Raw genomic sequence first — 19239 nt, forward strand, 5'->3', positions numbered from 1 at the left:
TGGGTCTCTGGGACTGGATCCACTACTGCTGTTGCAGACATTGGCCTGGGGTCCGGGTCCATCACCTCTGACCGGGTCCTGATAGAAGTTTCTGGAACAGAGCTAGGCCTCACGGCTTGTTTAGCCTGGCTGCGGGTGACCGTTCCCACCCTTTTGGCCTGCTTCACATGATTGGCCAAGTCTTCCCCCAACAGCATGGGGATGGGATAATCATCATAGACTGCAAAAGTCCACATTCCTGACCAGCCCTTGTACTGGACAGGCAACTTGGCTGTAGGCAAATTGAAAGAGTTGGACTTGAAGGGTTGAATCGTCACTTGGATCTCTGGGTTGATTAAATTGGGGTCCACTAAGGAAGCATGGATAGCTGACACTTGTGCTCCGGTGTCCCTCCACGCGGTGACCTTCTTCCCGCCCACACTCACAGTTTCCCTCCGCTCCAAGGGTATCTGGGAGGTATCTGGGCCTGTGGACCTCTGGTGTGATTCCGGTGCAATGAACTGTAATCTGTTGGGGTTCTTGGGGCAGTTGGCCTTTACATGCCCCAGCTCGTTACATTTAAAACATCGTCCAGCTGACGGGTCACTGGGGCGAGGAGGGTTGCTGGAGAACGGGGTGGCGTGACAATAAGGGGTCTGGAGGGTTCTTTGGGAGGTAGGTGGGGCTTTGGGCGGCCCCCGGTAATAGGGTGTGGTCTGGGGTGGTCCCTTCTGGTCTCCGCTCCAACTGCGACCAGTTTTCTTCTTCTCTGCCACCTCCACCCATCTGGCTCCAATCTCTCCTGCCTCGATTACAGTTTTGGGTTTCCCATCTAGGATGTATCTTTCTATTTCCTCAGGAACACCCTCTAAGAATTGTTCCATTTGCATTAGGAAGGGCAAATTTTCTGGAGATTCAACACTTGCTCCTGATATCCAGGCATCCCAAGGTTTCACAATGTGGTAGGCATGTCGGGTAAATGACATGTCTGGTTTCCACCTTAGGGCTCTGAACCTCCGACGAGACTGCTCGGGTGTTATCCCCATTCTGACTCTCGCCTTGGATTTAAACAGTTCATACTTGTTCATGTGTTCTTTAGGCATTTCAGCTGCCACCTCAGCTAAGGGTCCACTGAGCTGCGGCCTCAGCTCTACCATGTATTTGGTCAGTAGAGATGTTGTACCCAAGGCAGGCCCTTTCGAAGTTTTCTAAGAAGGCCTCAGTATCGTCACCTGCCTTGTAGGTGGGGAACTCTCTGGGATGGGAAGTGGTACCTGGAGAAGGATTGCTAGGGTTTGTTGGTATAGTCTGCCGGGCCTTTATCCCCTCCACCTCCTCCACATGCTTCCTCTCTTTTTCCTTCTCCTCCTTCACATGCTTCCTCTCTTCTTCCTTCTCCTCCTTCTTCAGCCGCATGAGTTCTATCTGTCTTTCATGTTCCCTTTGTTTTTCCTCAGCCTGAAATTTGGCTAATTCCAGCTGTAGTCGAGCTGCGGATTTGGTCATTCTAACCTCTCTGTTTTTAACTAACTTTACACCCGAGGTTTAGAAATAAACAAACAAAACTTGGCTGTAAAATTTTGCTGTGCTGGAATAGAATACCTATTCTCTGATAGTGATTGTCAGCCTACAGAAAAAGACAATTCCCTTGTCTCTGCTCTGGGCCCAAATTAAAGCAAAAAACCTCCAACTACTTGGAAACCTGCTTACCCAGCCCAAAGAAAAAGCAAATGGGTAGAACACACACCCCCTATTTACTTTTAGGAAGAAAAGAAAAAAAAAAACTCTGGGTTGGAAGACTGTGAATTTCCCTGCAGGAGTTAAGTACCCTGCCTCCAGGCAAAGAAAACCTGCAATTCACAAAGATAATCCCCTTTTGTCTCTGCTCGGCCACAAAGCAGAGAAAAAACAAGCTGCTTTCAGTTTCAGCTGCTTTCTGGACTTCCTTTCCAAAGGAAAAAAAAAATTTCCTTTTTAAAATCTGTATTTCTAGTTCAAAAAATCTCAACTGGATCTCAAAATGATTTCAGGTTAATCCCACCACTATGCCACCATGTCAAGGTTCCTCCCCCACTCTGAACTCTAGGGTACAGATGTGGGGACCTGCATGAAAAACCTCCTAAGCTTATCTTTACCAGCTTAGGTCAAAACTTCCCCAAGGTACAAAATATTCCACCCGTTGTCCTTGGACTGGCCGCTACCACCACCAAACTAATACTGGTTACGGGGGAAGAGCTGTTTGGACGCGTCCTTCCCCCCAAAACACTTCCCAAAACCTTGCACCCCACTTCCTGGACAAGGTTTGGTAAAAAGCCTCACCAATTTGCCTAGGTGACTACAGACCCAGACCCTTGGATCTTAAGAAGAATGAATAATCCTCCCAACACTTGCACCCCCCCTTTCCTGGGAAATGTTGGATAAAAAGCCTCACCAATTTGCATAGGTGACCACAGACCCAAACCCTTGGATCTGAGAACAATGAAAAAGCATTCAGTTTCTTACAAGAAGACTTTTAATAAAAATAGAAGTAAGTAGAAATGAAGAAATCCCCCCTGTAAAATCAGGATGGTAGATATCTTACAGGGTAATTAGATTCAAAAACATAGAGAACCCCTCTAGGCAAAACCTTAAGTTACAAAAAAGATACACAGACAGAAATAGTTATTCTATTCAGCACAGTTCTTTTCTCAGCCATTTAAAGAAATCATAATCTAACACATATCTAGCTAGATTACTTACTAAAAGTTCTAAGACTCCATTCCTGGTCTATCCCCGACAAAGAAGACTACAGGCAGACACAGACCCTTTGTTTCTCTCCCTCCTCCCAGCTTTTGAAAGTATCTTGTCTCCTCATTGGTCATTTTGGTCAGGTACCAGCGAGGTTACCTTTAGCTTCTTAACCCTTTACAGGTGAGAGGAGCTTTCCCCTGGCCAGGAGGGATTTCAAAGGGGTTTACCCTTCCCTTTATATTTATGACACTAACAAATTTATTAATAAAGAAAGGGGTAAACAGTGAGGTGGCAAAGTTTGCAGATGATCTAAACTGCTCAAGATAGTTAAGACCAAAGCAGACTGTGAAGAACTTCAAAAAGATCTCACAAAACAAAGTGATTGGGCAACAAAATGGCAAATGAAATTTAATGTGATAAATGTAAAGTAATGCATTTTGGAAAAAATAACCCCAACTATACATACAATATGATGGGGGCTAATTTAGCTACAACTAATCAGGAGAAAGATCTTGGTGTCATCATGGATAGTTCTCTGAAGACATCCACACAGTGTGCAGTGGCAGTCAAAAAAGCAAACGGGATGTTAGAAATCATTAAAAAAGGGATAGAGAATAAGACGGGGAATATCTTATTGCCCTTATATAAATCCATGGTACGCCTACATCTTGAATAATGCGTACAGTATTAATACATTTATTAGTCTCTAAGGTGCCACAAGACCTTCTTTTCATTTTGTGGATACAAACTAACACAGCTGCTACTCTAAAACCTTTCCTTATTCACTTTCTCCACACCACTCATGATTTTATATACCTCTATCATATCCCCCCTTAGTCTCCTCTTTTCCAAGCTGAAAAGTCCTAGCCTCTTCTCCTCATATGGGACCCGTTCCAAACCCCTTATCATTTTAGTTGCCCTTTTCTGAACGTTTTCTAATGCCAGTATATCTTTTTTGAGATGAGGGGACCACATCTGTAAACAGGCTATGAAAGGCATCTTTTAAAAAGTAGAAGTCAAATCCTAGTGAGGTAACTAGAAGTTCTTCACAGTCTACTTTGATCTTAACTATCTTGAGCAGTTTAGTATCATCTGCAAACTTTTCCACCTCACTGTTTACCCCTTTCTCCAGATCATTTATGAATAAGTTGAATAGGATTGGTCTTAGGACTGACCCTTGGGGAACACCACTAGTTACCCCTCTCCATTCTGAAAATTTACCATTTATTCCTATCCTTTGTTTCCTGTCTTTTAACCAGTTCTCAATCCATAAAAGGATCTTCCCTCTTATCCCATGACAACTTAATTTACGTAAGAGCCTTCAGTGAGGGACCTTGTGAAAGGCTTTCTGGAAATCTAAGTACACTATGTCCACTGGATCCCCCTTGTCCACATGTTTGTTGACCCCCTCAGAGAACTCTAACAGATTAGTAAGACATGATCTCCCTTTACAGAAACCATGTTGACTTTTGCACAACAATTTATGCTCTTCTATTTGTCTGACAATTTTATTCTTTACTATTGTTTCAACTAATATGCCTGGTACTGACGTTAGACATACCGGTCTGTAATTGCCAGGATCACCTCTAGAGCCCTTCTTAAATATTGGCATTACTTTAGCTATTTTACAGTCATTGAGTACAGTAGCTGTTTAAAGGACAGGTTACAAACCATAGTTAATAGTTCCGCAATTTCACATTTGAGTTCTTTCTTGGGTGAATGCCATCTGGTCCCAGTGACTTGTTACTGTTAAGTTTCTCAATTAATTCCAAAACCTCCTCTAGTGACACTTCAATCTGTGACAATTCCTCAGATTTGTCACCTACAAAAGACGGCTCAGGTTTGGGAATCTCCCTAACATCCTCAGCCATGAAGACTGAAGCAAAGAATTCATTTAGTTTCTCTGCGATGACTTTATCATCTTTAAGTGCTCTTTTTGTATCTCGATCGTCCAGGGGCCCCACTGGTTGTTTAGCAGGCTTCCTGCTTCTGATGTACTTAAAAAACATTTTGTTATTACCTTCTGAGTTTTTGGCTAGCTGTTCTTCAGACTCTTTTTGGCTTTTCTTACTACATTTTTACATTTAATTTGCCAGTGTTTATGCTCCTTTCTAGTTACCTCACTAGGATTTGACTTCCACTTTTTAAAAGATGCCTTTCATAGCCTGCGGTATGAGAACAGGGCTGTGTTAAGGGGTGTTAAAATGGTTCCAGTGCAACTGGGCCTATAAAGGGATCTTCCCCCCCACACCTTTTTTTTTAACTTCACTCTTTTCTTCCATTGTGTGGCCCCAGGCTTCTCCATTTCATACCCAAAATGGTGTATTCAGGGGATGCTTTGCAGATGTCACTGATATCTACACCAAAATAAGGGAGGGTCTTTCTGGAGATGGGGTTGCAGTGAGATTTACTGGTGTTGGGGCAGTGGGAATTGAGCACACTGTGAAATTCAGTAGGATTGAGATTCTCTCAGATATGGGAAGATCTATCTGTGGATAGGGAGCTGGGGATGCAGTGAAATTCACTGGGATTGGGAGCTTTGAGATTTTGGGTGGGTTCTCTGGGGACACAGGCCTGGTGGTGCAGTCAGATTCAAAGGGGTTGGCATTGCTTTGGCTGGGGGTGCAGTGGGATTTGATGGGGTGTGGAGTCTCTCTGGGGATGGGGGTACAGTGGCAGGCGGAAGGTGAGGAAGGGGTCTCAGTCCTTGGGTCTGTGCTGCGGCTTCTGTTTCTGCCCTCCCATTCCTGCTCCTCCCAGCCCCACTCCATTCTCTCTCTTCTGGGCTCAGCTCAGAGCCTGTCCCTATAAGATGCTGAGTGGCCAGTGTGGGATGATCCATGCCCCCTCTGGCATCTCCTGGCCCTCCACAATTTCTAGGCTGCATCATCCCCATCCAGAGCTGCTACCTCTGCTCCGCTTCCCCATGGATGCAGGTATTGCCCACTCCCTGTTTACTGACGGGTGGGCCAATGAGTGGGCAGTACCTGTCCATGGCAGGGTGGTGCGGAGTCAGAGTAGCTGTATGAGGCAGTAGCTCTGTGCAGGCCTCAGTGACCCTTCTTGAGGTTCAGAAAATGTTGGGGGGTCTTCTACCCCAACCCCACTTCAAGCACAGGTTATAGCTCCGAGTTTCACAGATATTCACTAGATCTTTCACCAGCTACCGTAATCAGTCCAAACTAGCAATTAATTTGTGAAGAGCTTAATGGGTGAGTTCTCATGGTCAACTGTGATTTCCAACATGAATATCTGCAAACACAAGAGTGGTGCTCACAAGCTGCAGCAGGCCCGTGAAAAAGATCAGAAAAGTTTGAATCTACAACATTGCATGAAATGTGCAAAGTTCAACCATTTCCAGATGAAAAATCTGCAGATGATTCTGTTGCTTTCACTTCTGAGCCTTCGTTAGCTAGTGAGGATGCTGATTTGGGTTTGTCAGGTTTGTTGAGTGCCAGAGTATCTGATTCTAGACACAGAAAGTTGCCCGCTAGTTGTTCGTGCCACTTATGGATGTGGACAATGAAAGTGGTTTTATTATTGAAAGCATGGGGCAGAATTTTGACTTTGACAAGACAGATCCAGCTATTTGGTTCCAAGTGATGGAGTCTGTTAGCCTGTTTTTCGTAGAAAACTGTCCCATTGTTAATTTAGAACAAGACTTTTTGCCAAGTGAATGAAAAGAAGGCAAGTATTAAAATTGTGGTTCTTTATCAAACACCTAATGGGGAATTCCACCCGTGATCTTGGTTCATGTACAGTTAGACTTGCCACCTCATTCTGTTTTGCTGCTTTGCTTTTCCAGCCAAGTTCATCATTTTCCTTTCATAAAACTGCTTTCACAAACTTTTTCCACTTTTGTGTTGGCAAATTTGTACACTAATGTTCAAAGGAATACATGGAGGCAATCACCCACTGGATGAAATTTTCAGAACGATTGGGGAAATGGTTCACACAGTTGAGAAGGGTATACAAACCTGCTAACAAGTGCAGAAGAACACGTGGTGCCATATTTTACATCATCTTTTGCTGTACTTAGGATTGAGATGAGAAATTAAACAGTCCTTGTAGTGCTAACTTTTGGGGTTTACTTGAAATGCTTGCAAGGTATGATAGTGTGTTGCAAGATAATGTGGAAGCTATTAAAACCAGTACTGCAAAAGTGAGGTACTTAGCACACCAAATTCAAAATGAATTTATAGATAGGATCACAAGAAAGGTATGGCAGACTATTTATTTTTGATGAGTGTAGGATAGCTAAATACTTCTCTATTATGTTTGTTTGCACTCCAGACCTTTGCTGAATGGAACAAATATATCAGGTGTTAAGGTATGCTCTGGTTCTGAAAAATGGAGTGAAGGTGTTGAGAGCTTTGTAGATACTCTTCCCTGTTCTGGTGTGGATATTAAAGAAGCTGCAGGGGGGGAACTGTTTAGTTATGGCTGATTGCAAGGGCCACAGGTGTGACACAGAGCTAACGTGGCTGCAGCATACAACAGTGTTCAAAATCAAATTCAGCAGGTAAATCAGCACATCTTTTGTCCCATGTGCTGCCCATTCACTGAAACTGTGGGGGAAGCTGCTTAATGATTGTTCCTCAAATTGGAATTGTTCAATGATTGCATACCTTGGCTTCTGCTTCTACTAGTCATTGGGATATGTTGAAAAAGCATATTAGCATGAAAAATGCCAAAACATGACAAGATGGTCAGCAAAGGCAGAGGGAATCCAACCCCTAAGAAATCAGGTTGAGGGTGTTTTTTATGCTTTTTAGACACGACCATGTCTTCACGCAATCTTACACTAGAATTTAAGTTGGAAGCTGATAGCTTGCAAACCAGAGCTTTCAATTGTTGTTTTGGCAGAAATACGATCTACTATCTTGTCAAAAATTAACATTATGAGCAAAAAATTAGAGTCTGGATCTTGACATTCAAATGGCTTGCAGTTTACTTGATGGCCTTCAAGATGCTTTGCCAGAATTATGAGCTTCTAGGTTCATTTCATGTAAGAAAGCTCCAGCTTCACAGACTGAAATGTTAGGAATATCCGTGCAGCTCAAAGAGAAATGACCTCAAAGGAGAAAAATAATGCCAGGTGAACTTGCAAAGAACAAAAGTTCATGAGGTCCTGAAAAACTTTTCAAAACCCATCTTAGACACAATATTAACACAATTTGGAGAATAGTATGCGTACGTATGATGAAGTCAGAGAAAGGTTTGCTTTTTTTACGAGCGGAAAACTAAGTCTCAGCAGCAAAAACTTAAAGAGGCACGCTTGAAACTTAGCAAGCATCTACCCAGAGGATTTAAAGTATGAGAGTTTTGAAAACAAAATTGAGCACTTTGCCAGTTTTTGTAAATGAATCTTTAAGGATGACTTGGAAACAAAGGTACCCATTGATCTCCTTAGCTACATACATGAAAGATCTTTAGATGTGAGTTTCCCTAACATGGAAACAGAACGGCGTATATTTTGCTGCCTTCCTGTAAACCATGGCTGCTAATGGAAGCAAACTAACATTAATCAAGTCCTATCTAAGAACGTCCATTGGACAGGAAAGGTTAAGTGATCTGGCAGTTATTTCTGTGGAGAACTAGGAAGCAAGGCAGATAGACTGGGTTGAGCTAATAAATTAGATTGTTTCAGTGAAGGGTAGGAAGTTTCCTTTGTAAAAATACTTAGTGCTGTGTGTGGTTTTTTGCTATTGGTGGGGATGGACAGATTTGAGTCTTCAAATTGGACCTAGAACACCCTGGGGAACAGCACGGCATGAGAAGCTGCTGAACAGCAGCTGGAGGGTTATTAAGAAGCCCCCATTCATCTAGGTGGGGTTCTTTTGGGATGACTTACACAGAAAGGTCCTTTTGTGACTATTTCCTGTTACAGAAGAACTCCCCAAAAGCTAACAGTGAGTTTTCTACAGATGTTAGCTGCAGAAAGGAATAAATAAGGCAATCAAGTTAATGAAAATCTTACTTTAAAAATATTTTTTTAAATGATTGACCTCTGACTGTAGCAAATGTACTAAAATAAATTCTTTTACTGTTTTGAATTATTGAAGGGAATTCCTATCCAAATAAAACTGAAGTAATAATGCAAGTTTAGTAATGATATTCAGTATCATTTAGAATGCAATATTACTGTTTTATGAGTCAACAATGTAATACCGTTGCAAAAAAAAAGTGCACGTAATTCTGGAATGTAGCAGCCGGAGTGCTGTAAGCAAGACACAAGAAGTTATTCTTCCACTCTACTCAGCACTGACAAGGCCTCAGATGGAATATTGGGTCCAGTTCTGGGTATCATACTTTGGGAAATATGTGGACAAGTTGGAGAAAGTCCTCTCAAGCAAAAATGATTAAATGATGAACTATGAGGAAAGATTGAAAAAACTGTGTTTGCATAGTCTGGAGAAGAGAAGACTGAGTGGGGGCATAACTGTCCCGAAGTATGGAAAAGTTTCTTATAAAGAGGAGGGTGATAAATTATTCTCCTTAACCCCTGAGGGTAGGACAAGAAGAATGGGCTTAAATTGGAGCAAGTGAGATTTAAATTAGACATTAGGAGAAACTTCCTAACTGTAACGGTAGTTAAGCAGTGGAACAAATTACCTAGAGAGATTGTGGAATCTCCATCATTGGGGTAGGTTAGGTTTAGGGTAGGTTTAAGAGTAGGTTAGACAAACACCCGTCAGGGATGGTCTAGATAATACAGTAACTCCTCGCTTAACATTGTAGTTATGTTCCTGAAAAATGTGACTTTAAGCGAAATGATGTTAAGCGAATCCAGTTTCCCCATAAGAATTAATGTAAATAGGGGGGGTTAGGTTCCAGGGAAATTTTTTTCACCAGACAAAAGACTGTATACACGCACGCAGTATAAATTTTAAACAAACAATTGAATACTGTACACAGCAATGATGATTGTGAAGCTTGGGTTGAGGTGGTGAAGTCAGAGCATGAAAGCGGGTGGGATATTTCCCAGGGAATGCCTTACTGCTAAGTGATGAACTAGCACTCGGCTGAGCCCGCAAGGGTTAACACATTGTTGTTAATGTAGCCTCACACTCTACAAGGCAGCAAGAAGGGAGACAGCATGGCAGACAGAGACACACACCCTTTGTGTGGGAAAGAGAGAGATGTGCATTGCCCCTTTAAGTATGCTGACACCATTCTAAGTACATTGCCTTTAAAAATATCAGGAAGTTGTGATCAGGAAGCTGCTGCCAGAAAGCTCAGCAAGCTCTCTCCGTCCTGAGCCCTGTCCTGTCCCCACCCTGCTCTATATGGAGAAGGGGTAAGAAGGGGGCAGGAGTTGGGGGGGGGAACACCCTGACATTAGCTTCCCTCTTCCCCCCTTCCCTGCACTGCAAGCGGGAGGCTCCCAGGAGCAGCTCCAAGGCAGAGGGGGGAGGGACAGCTGAACTTCTGGCAACTGATAGCCTGCTGGGCGGCTGCTGCACAGGGAACTTAGGGGAGCGGATATGGGGGCTGCCAGTGCACCCTGGTTCCAAGCCCCCACCAGCTAACTGCAACGAGCTGCTCTTCCTGTAAGCAGTGGACAAAGCAGGCGGCTGCCAAACAACGTTATAAGGGATCACTGCACAACTTTAAATGAGCATGTTCCCTAATTGATCAGCAACGTAACAACGAAACAAGGTTAACCGGGACAACTTTAAGTGAGGAGTTACTGTACTTAGCCCTGACTCAGTGCAGGGGAGTGGACTAGATGACCTGTTGAGGTCCCTTCCAGTCCTACATTTCTATGATGCAGTGATTCTATTTTAGAAATTGTGAATAATAATACAAAGTCTGTGCTAGCTGTGCAATCTAGAACATTCTTTATAAATAACCCATAACTTTTAATATATGGTAATGTGTAATTACTACATTTCTGTAGTTAGAATGTAGTTGCCTAATTTTTGTCACATTATAGTTCAATGAATGAATGCATTCCAGATTTTTTAAAACTTAGCTCAAATATTTGGGATAGTGGTGCAAAGAAGTGTGATTAAGGAACCCGTATGAGGATGGGGTGAGGAGAGGGTGCACTTTTTTTTTTTGAGGTTGCAGGTTGTAAAGGTTTGAGAACCCCTGTCCCTGTAACCCCCTTCCTGTGGCATATGGCATTAATTTCCAGGTATGCTTTATGAAACATCAGCCTGTATAACTGTACTTTTACCTGAGTGTAGGTTTTATGGCACTTGTCCAGAACTGAATATGTCCAAGTCTCAAACACTGAGAACAATGTAACTTTTCTGTCCTTGTGTTTATTATTTGGACTCTTTGATTAACTGTACACTGGCTAACTGGTGACCATTAACTGTAGCTTCTGTGTAAGCTTCAGTTTCACAGAGTCATATTCCCAAAGCCACAGATAATCATAGTGCTGTATTGACACAGTATTGTGTCCTTGTCATTGATTGTCTTGAAACAGACAGATGAAAGTCTTCCCAGTATGACCCATAAATCCTTATGGAAAAACTACTTGAGCTGTTGAATTGCTCTAACAAAATCAGGTGTTGTGTACCATTGATTTCATTGTCGACAGTCACCTATTGTAGCTGAAAGGCTTGTATTGTAACTTAATTCTATAAGATTCCAGTTATCTATTTGTTTCCTTCCAGCCATCATGGGGCTGCACACAGTCTCCATGCAGCAGTCTAAATTCAGACCTAAATTATATACAGTCCCCATTTAACCATGTAATCAATGATGAAGTTTGGCTCCCTTTAATTCTCGAAGCATATTCAACCTGTTGATGTGGTTATTGTGCCCCTCATTCCTTCTATGTAAGCTGCCCCCTGTACATATGGAAACTTGGAGACTGGAAGCTTTTCAAAATTTAGAAACTGGTAAACGAATCCCAGGTGTAATTCTGGCCCCACTAAAGCCAATGGAAAAACTCCTGTTCACTTCAGTGGGGTCTGGATTTCACCTCTGATACTTTAAAGGGCCTCATTTAGAGCTGGCCCTTTAAGAAAACAGGCTGAGCAGGTGTTGTTCAAATGTTTAAGAGACTATCAGTGAGAACAGTGGAAGAGCTGGATTAGCCATTGAAAGACAGCGAGATTTGCTTCAGCACTTATAATAGATAGATGCATCTGAAGAAGTGGGTTTTACCCACGAAAGCTTATGCCCAAATAGATCTGTTAGTCTTTAAGGTGCCACACTCCTTGTTGTTTTTGTGGATACAGACTAACACAGCTACTCCCTGATACTTAATAGATGGTATGGCACTCGTACCCTGTTGTGATTGGGAGCGAAAAGAGGTCCCTTACAAGGTAACATAATGCCAGTGGCAAGACAGGAAGACAGACTAAACAGCCTTCCCCAGTCCCACACACACAATGCATTCAGCCACTCACTGGTGTGGGATGGAAGTCTTCCTTCTCAAGGAAACTTGGTTCTAGTAGATAAATGCAAGTGGGGATTCTCTCACAGGAGGTTTCCAACTTGCTAAGCGTTGCCACAGACACCTCTTTATCTTTGAGGTCTGCTATGGCTGGACTTTTTTTGCCTTAGGTTTCCTGCATGGCCAACCTACCAATCTTAGTAACTTCTTCTGGAGCAATTACTCCTCAAAAATGCTGGAGATATTGTGCTGGGTCATGGAGGAGGGATGCAGCAAGGGAAAATGTCAAATGGCTGAAATTTAAAACTCTGAAAAGTGGCTACCCACTACTAGAACTATAGTATTAGAAGGCGTTTTGCTCAGGACCAGCCTAGAGAACTAGCAAAGTGGTAGGCCACAGAGTGCCCCACTTTCCTTACAAATTGTGCAACTCAGAACTTGACCCAGTCTCCCAATCCAGCAATAGGACTGGAGGTGTAAAAAACTCATGATCTTTTTTGTAGCTCGCGTCCTCTCTTGGTCAGGGCTCTGCACATTGAAGAAGCTATCTTTCTTTAATAGGTGAGTTAAATATGTGTTTTCATGCAGCTTTTGGTCCCTATTCACTATATAATACAGCTTTAAAATACATTTCTAAGCTACTCCAGTCTTGCACACAGTAACAGTTTTGGAGTGGCAGGGGAATGAATTATTTGAATATTTACTTCATAGGTGGAGTCATTCCAGTTGGATCAATATATATGACTGCCTATTTATCACCATTTATTGGTCCCAGAAAATCCAGGGGTTTTTTTTCAGTAAATATTTATGCCTAAAACAAATTTTCTTTTGCTTTTTTTTGTTTGTTTGTTTGCTTTTTTGTGCTCCTGATATTCTGCCAGCTATTATTTCCCTATTTTAAATTAACTACAAGTGAAAATGTCAAAAATTGAGAGCCCAGGGCACAAAAAGCTTGGATCCCACCAATTTTTTTTTATTTTCTGCATAAATAAATGTTTTAAATAAATCCTTATTCCATTTTCAGTGACTTTCTATCCATTAATGTTTGTAAATAAAGCAAAGTAACCCTGTATTTTATATCTTACGATATGTTTGACTGATAAGTAACGTTTAATTTCTTGGTTGCAATCCTAACATTATTTGAACATACTTTTGGATTTAATAAATACTATAAACTTACATCATATATGAGTGTATAGTTTTCAGTTGGTTTATGTTTTAATGTATGAACTGTGATAGACCCAGGCCAGTTGGGTGTAGCAGAAGGCAGATATACTGGCCACTGGATTAACAGTTTTCTGTTCCCTGACTGACCAGAGCAGGGAACAGATAGCGCGGGACCCACAGGGACAAGGTCCGAGCTCTGCCACAGAACATAGTATTGCATGAAAGTGACAAATATTTACATGAACTAATTCCTAAGCTATGTATTATAGGAATGGGGTTTGATATCTATTTGCAGTATTCATATTTAGCAGGAGAGGGATATGTGTGTTCCATGTTGAGATATTACATACTATTCATTATGAGTTCATTATTTTTTAAAGGTGAGGTCTGCTTGGGTCATAACATTGTTATTGGCTGCTTTTATACTAAATAGTTGGAAGATTACAGCGTAAGTTGTAAAGTTGCTGGACGATCATGTATTCTGATATGAAAAATGATAACACTTTTAGACCTAACAGCACATGTACTGTAATGTGTGGGCGAAGGTTGTCCTTTATAGATGTATATGGCAAAATACAATTTAGATGTAATAAACCCCACTGTTATAATATGTTTCAGAGTAACAGCCATGTTAGTCTGTATTCGCAAAAAGAAAAGGAGTACTTGTGGCACCTTAGAGACTAACCAATTTATTTGAGCATAAGCTTTCGTGAGCTACAGCTCACTTCATCGGATGCATACTGTGGAAAGTGTAGAAGATCTTTTTATATACACGTATTTTTTCATGCTTTGTGTGTATAAAAAGATCTTCTACACTTTCCACAGTATGCATCCGATGAAGTGAGCTGTAGCTCACGAAAGCTCATGCTCGAATAAATTGGTTAGTCTCTAAGGTGCCACAAGTACTCCTTTTCTTTTTACTGTTATAATATGTTGTGTAATCTCATACAAGATATTATAGAGCACATATGGTGTGGACAATCACATGGTATTTTTACATTCGTTTTTAGTAGCATTAATTAGCCAAAATGAAAAATAAAGAGCGAGAACTGACAGAGGCACATATTGTGTAAGTTAGTGTGAAGAGGCATTAGCTGCTCCCAGTTCTCTCTCCACAATCAGTAAGATGTCTCAACACAGTGTTACCCTGTGCATGGCTAAGATTCCAGACTCTGTAATCATGAGTTATCCACATGCCTTGTAATAAGGTATCAATAGTAATTTGATGTTAAAGGAACCACATAGAAGATTTGACAAATAAAATGATTATCAATTTTTTTCTCATTAATTCTTTCTTTTATTACTGAAAAGCATCATAGTAAAGTTTAAGAGTTCTTTGATTAAGTTTTCGTCCTGTCTGTTCTGTTGACTTGTTTGGCAAGTCTCTGGACTTCAACTTTGCCATCTACAAGATGAAGCTAATAAAGCAGAGTTCAGAACTTATGTTTACATTCTCTGCGTCACTCAGTGTGGTAAAACATTATAGAAGTGAGGAGTGATAAATCTAATCTCTATACATATTTTAGAATTCTGTCCATTTGTTAATTCTTTCTTCTTTAAAAGAAGGAAATATGTCTCTTATAGGAATTCAGTGAAAATGGAATGCAGGAAATGACTTGCAGGAAAGGAGGACTTTTCAGATGAAAAAACTGCATGGTACTTTAATTATAAACCCTGAAGGAATTAGTGTGGAGTTTTTTTAATCTTTGAATATTGATCAGTGACTTTTTACCCTTTTTTGCAAATACAACACACAAGACCTTGAATTTACAGTTGGGAATGGGAATCAGTGCTCCTTGGTCTGCTTTCCAGCTGTATGGTTCTATACGACCATGGACAAATCAGTTCAACCCAAGTTTTCAGAAGGGTCCATTAATGTGGAGTGCCCAGTTGGAGATACCTGTAGTGCTCCCTCGTTCTCCAGTCCGGATGGAGGCCCCTCTGCCTCGTTCTGTTCGGGTTCAGTCCTCAGGCTTGGGTCACATCGGGGGGCAAGCTGTAAACAGTCTAGAGCTCTGGGTCTGTCTGACAGAGGCAAACAGACAACAACAGTCTGGGGCTCTTGCCCCATGGCGGGCAGCGCCCGGCGTAGTCTCTAGCTCATAGCCCCTCAATGGGGCTGACAACACTTAACAGTTGTCCTTTGGCTGGGCTGGTAGCAGGCTGTAGCCTCAGCCTCCCAGCTCAGGCAGCCAGCAAATACACCAAGTCAATAAGCTGTAGCTCTTTGGGCGGGGCAGAGCAGGGAGCAGGCTTTAGCTTGGGCTTGTGGGCTCAGGCAGCCAGCCAGCAAACAAACACAGTCAATTAGCTCTGGTCCTTTGGGTGGGGCAGAGCAGGGAGCAGGCTGCTCAGGCAGCCAACAAACACACACAGTCTTGGAGTTCAGGTAAGGGGGAGCGCCCATACAGTCTAGGGGCTCTGAAAGGGGTTTACACATCCAGCAAGCAGTCTAGGGTGCTAGCAGGGAGGTTCACAGAGCACAGGCCTCCTGGCCTAAAGTGGGGAGTCTGCCATCCCGGGGTTGGGATGGCAGGGGGACGCGGGCCCGCCCTACTCCACCGCGTTCCAGCCCAGGGCCCGAACAGTGGCAGAGTGGTCTTTCACTGGGTCGGCAGGGTTCCAGCCACAACACGCCGACTGAGATGCAGTCAGCCCTGTAGCCAGCCAGTCGTGGGCTGCCCCTGGGCTACATCCTGCCTCCCCGGGGTTTGGTACCTCTAGCTTCCACAGGTTCTCAGGCTCCTCGGGGTATACGGCCGCTGGTAGTCCTGGCAAGTCCTCATCTGTGTTCATCTCCTCTGGGGACAGGGCACGGCAGGGTACAGGTTCTGCTCCTGGGTGCTGCAGCAAGGCGGAGGCATCTGTCTTCTCTGCTGGCTCCAGCCCAACTCTGCTGCAGAGCCTTCCTTTCATATTTCCTGCCCCGCCCTGGTACTTCTCGGGAGGGGGGTGTGGTAGGGTGGGTTTGGCTCCACCCACCAAGGGGAGTGTAGTGCTCCCTCGTTCTCTAGTCCGGATGGAGGCCACTCTGCATCACTACAATACCCTTCTGATTTTTGGAGATGCTGAGGACTTGGAGCTCTTATGGTCTTCAAGTAGAGTTTTGGGAGCCCAGCACTCCTAGAAATCAGATTTGAGCTAGCTCTGTGTGAGCGGACAACTAGTGTACAATTACAGTATTGCCAACCCCAAGTGTACAAAAATCTTGAATCAGGCCCCCAAATTCATGGGTTTTAAAAAAAAAACAATACATTTTTGGTTCTCATTTGACTTCTGGTTTTTGAGTCTTATGGTTCATGTTCCCAGGCTTTTCCACAACCTTAAAGGCTAGAATCTTGGAGGGGTAGGGAGGATGTTAAATGAAAGATGAGATTCTCTTGTAAGCAAAAGACTCCAAGAGCTACAGCTTTAAGAAAACCAGCAAAGATCATGACATTCATGATAAAATTAGGAGAATTGGTAACATTGCACATCAGAAAATGTAACCTCTGTGCTTGGTGTTACTTAGCTGCCTTGTGGATTTGTTGAGAGACTTAGATGTCTTTGTGATGTGCTGTGAAATCCTGAAATGAAAGCTAATTTTATAGCTGAATAGTGTTTTATTAACCTTCTTCAAAGGGGTGAGAAATGTTATTCATATATTTATGCAGCTTCTTCTGGCTGAAATCAGAGCACAATGCACTGTAATTTTAAAACATTACTGTTAGGTGGCTGGAGCAAGTTATAGTGAGTTGTTTTACTCAGATTTTTTTCTTCCTCTCTTCACTGATTTGTAAATATTTCAATAGTGTACATAAATGATTCCTGGTCCAACTTACTGTTGGTGTTTATAGCGACATCTAGTGGACCTATTATTCAATAATATGCAACACCTATAAATATCACCTCTTACTGGTAGACCAGCGCTTCCTTTTACTTTAGTTTATTCAAACATGTTTTTCAAGTGTTTCTAGTAAACCCTTATAACAAATGTAGTGTGTATTTGTGTATTCTTGAGAGTCAGCACTTCAATTTATTTTTTTTATGACTTTAGACAGAAGACCCAACCATGGAAAGGCCATACACATTTAAGGATTTCCTTCTCAGACCAAGAAGGTGAGGGGTTTTGTATCCAACAAAAATTCTGTTTAACTAACTTAGTAAAGAAATAATACTTTATTTTTAAAATAATACTGCTTGATTAATCTCCTTTGTTAATATTGTCTTGTTCTTTAGCCACAAATCTCGGGTGAAGGGTTTCTTGAGACTGAAAATGGCCTATATGCCAAAAAATGGAGGACAAGAGGAAGAAACTAGTGAACAAAGGGAGGAATCTGAGGTAAGAAATTTCACTTATTTCCCTTACTATTTCCCCCCAGTCCCATATTATAACCATGTTGAAGTTTTTGGGCTCATTAAAGACCAGGTATAAATCTCAACACAATGCCATCCTGTAGTACATGGAGGAAGGGTAAATGATGATTTTTGAAGAAAGCGACTAGAGGAAATTATTCGTTTATTTAGTCTCCTCTGCCTTTGTCATGAGTCATTTCAAGTCAAGGCCATTATTGTACATTTTGCTGTCATCAGAAAAATAATGCATTTAAGACTCCTTCCTCCAAAGAATCTACTTAATTATAAGATTTTTATCTTGATTAGACAAATAAGTCTGTCTCAGTTTATTATATTTGTGTCTTTTTGAACCTGGCAGTTTTTCTTCCTTTAGTGCCCAGACAAGGTGCACTAGCTAGCACCCCCTCACCTACCTAATACCCCTCTTTCCCCCCCCCCACCCAAAAAAAAACAACAACCAAACCCTCCTGTACTGAATTTTCGTTAAGTGATATATTTCTTTATTTTGGTCCATTTTTATTGCTACCCATTTAATTAAGTTTTTGCTTTATTTTCCACCAAAAAGGAACCTTTTTCCACAGCCATATTTTCATGATGAAAGCAAGCGTCTTTTTGTTTGTTGTATCATTTTAGTGTTCACCTTTCTATTACAAATAATTTTAAAATGAACTTACTATGTTCTCTTTGATTTTTACTCTCTTTCATTCTTTCGTTCACTCCTCTTGCCTTTCCTTTTTAAGAGCGTGTATCTACACCTCTTTTTGCTCCACTGTTTATTCCTGTGGTCTAATTTTGAAGTCACATTTTTTTTTATATTAGTTACCTTCATAAATAATTTTAGAAGGATTAATAAATGATTAATAGATGCCATATGCATATGTACAGACATAAGTCATATATCTTATGCATGGTTAAAGGATATCAGGAGAAGGTGTTATAAAAGCAATCCATAAGCAGCCTGTTGACCAGTGGACTCAATAATAATTGATTAACCATTGATTAAAACATTTACAATTTATTATCCCTTTATAAACTATTTCTTCAAGGAACCCTAATATAAAGTGTGGCCAATTTTAAGTACCACTACTTCTCTTCTTCTTCTTTCTACTTCCTTGTTCCTGTCATTTTTCCTGGAGCAAATGTTCTCACTCTTCTTCCCATTACTTCCTTCTCACTCTCATTTCCTCTACTTCCACACTCTCATTCCATCTTACTCCATCACTGTGTTGTCTATCCACCATTCTCATTCCCTCTCATTTTTCCACTCTTTTCTTCTATGGTATCCTCTTACCCCTTTCCCCACTGCACTTGCTTTCCTTTTCTGGAGTCCGTGCATCATTGTATTTGGCTCAGTGAATATCTCTGCCCATTGTAAAACTGCATTCAAAAAAGCTAACTATGTTAAGAAATGGGATGGGGAATAGCACCTGAAACATTAGAATGCCTTTATACTTTTATATTAAATCAGGGCATGGCCTTACCTAGAATCCTGTGTTCAGTACTAGTCACTCAGTCTCAAAAGGATAATGCAGAACTGGTGAGGGTTCAGAGAAGAGCAACAAAAATGATCAAAAGGCTGGAAAAACTCCCATATGAAAAGAGTGAAAAAGGATTTGGAATGTTAACTTTAGAAAGGAAGTGAAAAATAGTGGACATGATAAAAGTATATA

The 19239-nt window shown here is 41.7% G+C and overlaps 1 protein-coding gene across 12 annotated transcripts in view; it reads left to right on the forward strand.

Moving 5' to 3' along the window:
* The window catches only part of NEDD4L (NEDD4 like E3 ubiquitin protein ligase), a 371293-nt gene that overhangs the window by 258422 nt on the left and 93632 nt on the right, over positions 1-19239 (forward strand). For all 12 annotated transcript variants that reach the window (XM_073343628.1, XM_073343622.1, XM_073343624.1 and 9 more), the window contains 2 exons: positions 17271-17332; positions 17453-17555. In XM_073343628.1, the coding sequence (XP_073199729.1) occupies positions 17286-17332; positions 17453-17555 (150 nt within the window). In that variant the 5' untranslated portion in view covers positions 17271-17285. The remainder of the gene's footprint in view (positions 1-17270; positions 17333-17452; positions 17556-19239) is intronic.

This window comes from Lepidochelys kempii, chromosome 5, assembly GCF_965140265.1.
Source record: "Lepidochelys kempii isolate rLepKem1 chromosome 5, rLepKem1.hap2, whole genome shotgun sequence".
NCBI lineage: Eukaryota > Metazoa > Chordata > Testudines > Cheloniidae > Lepidochelys > Lepidochelys kempii.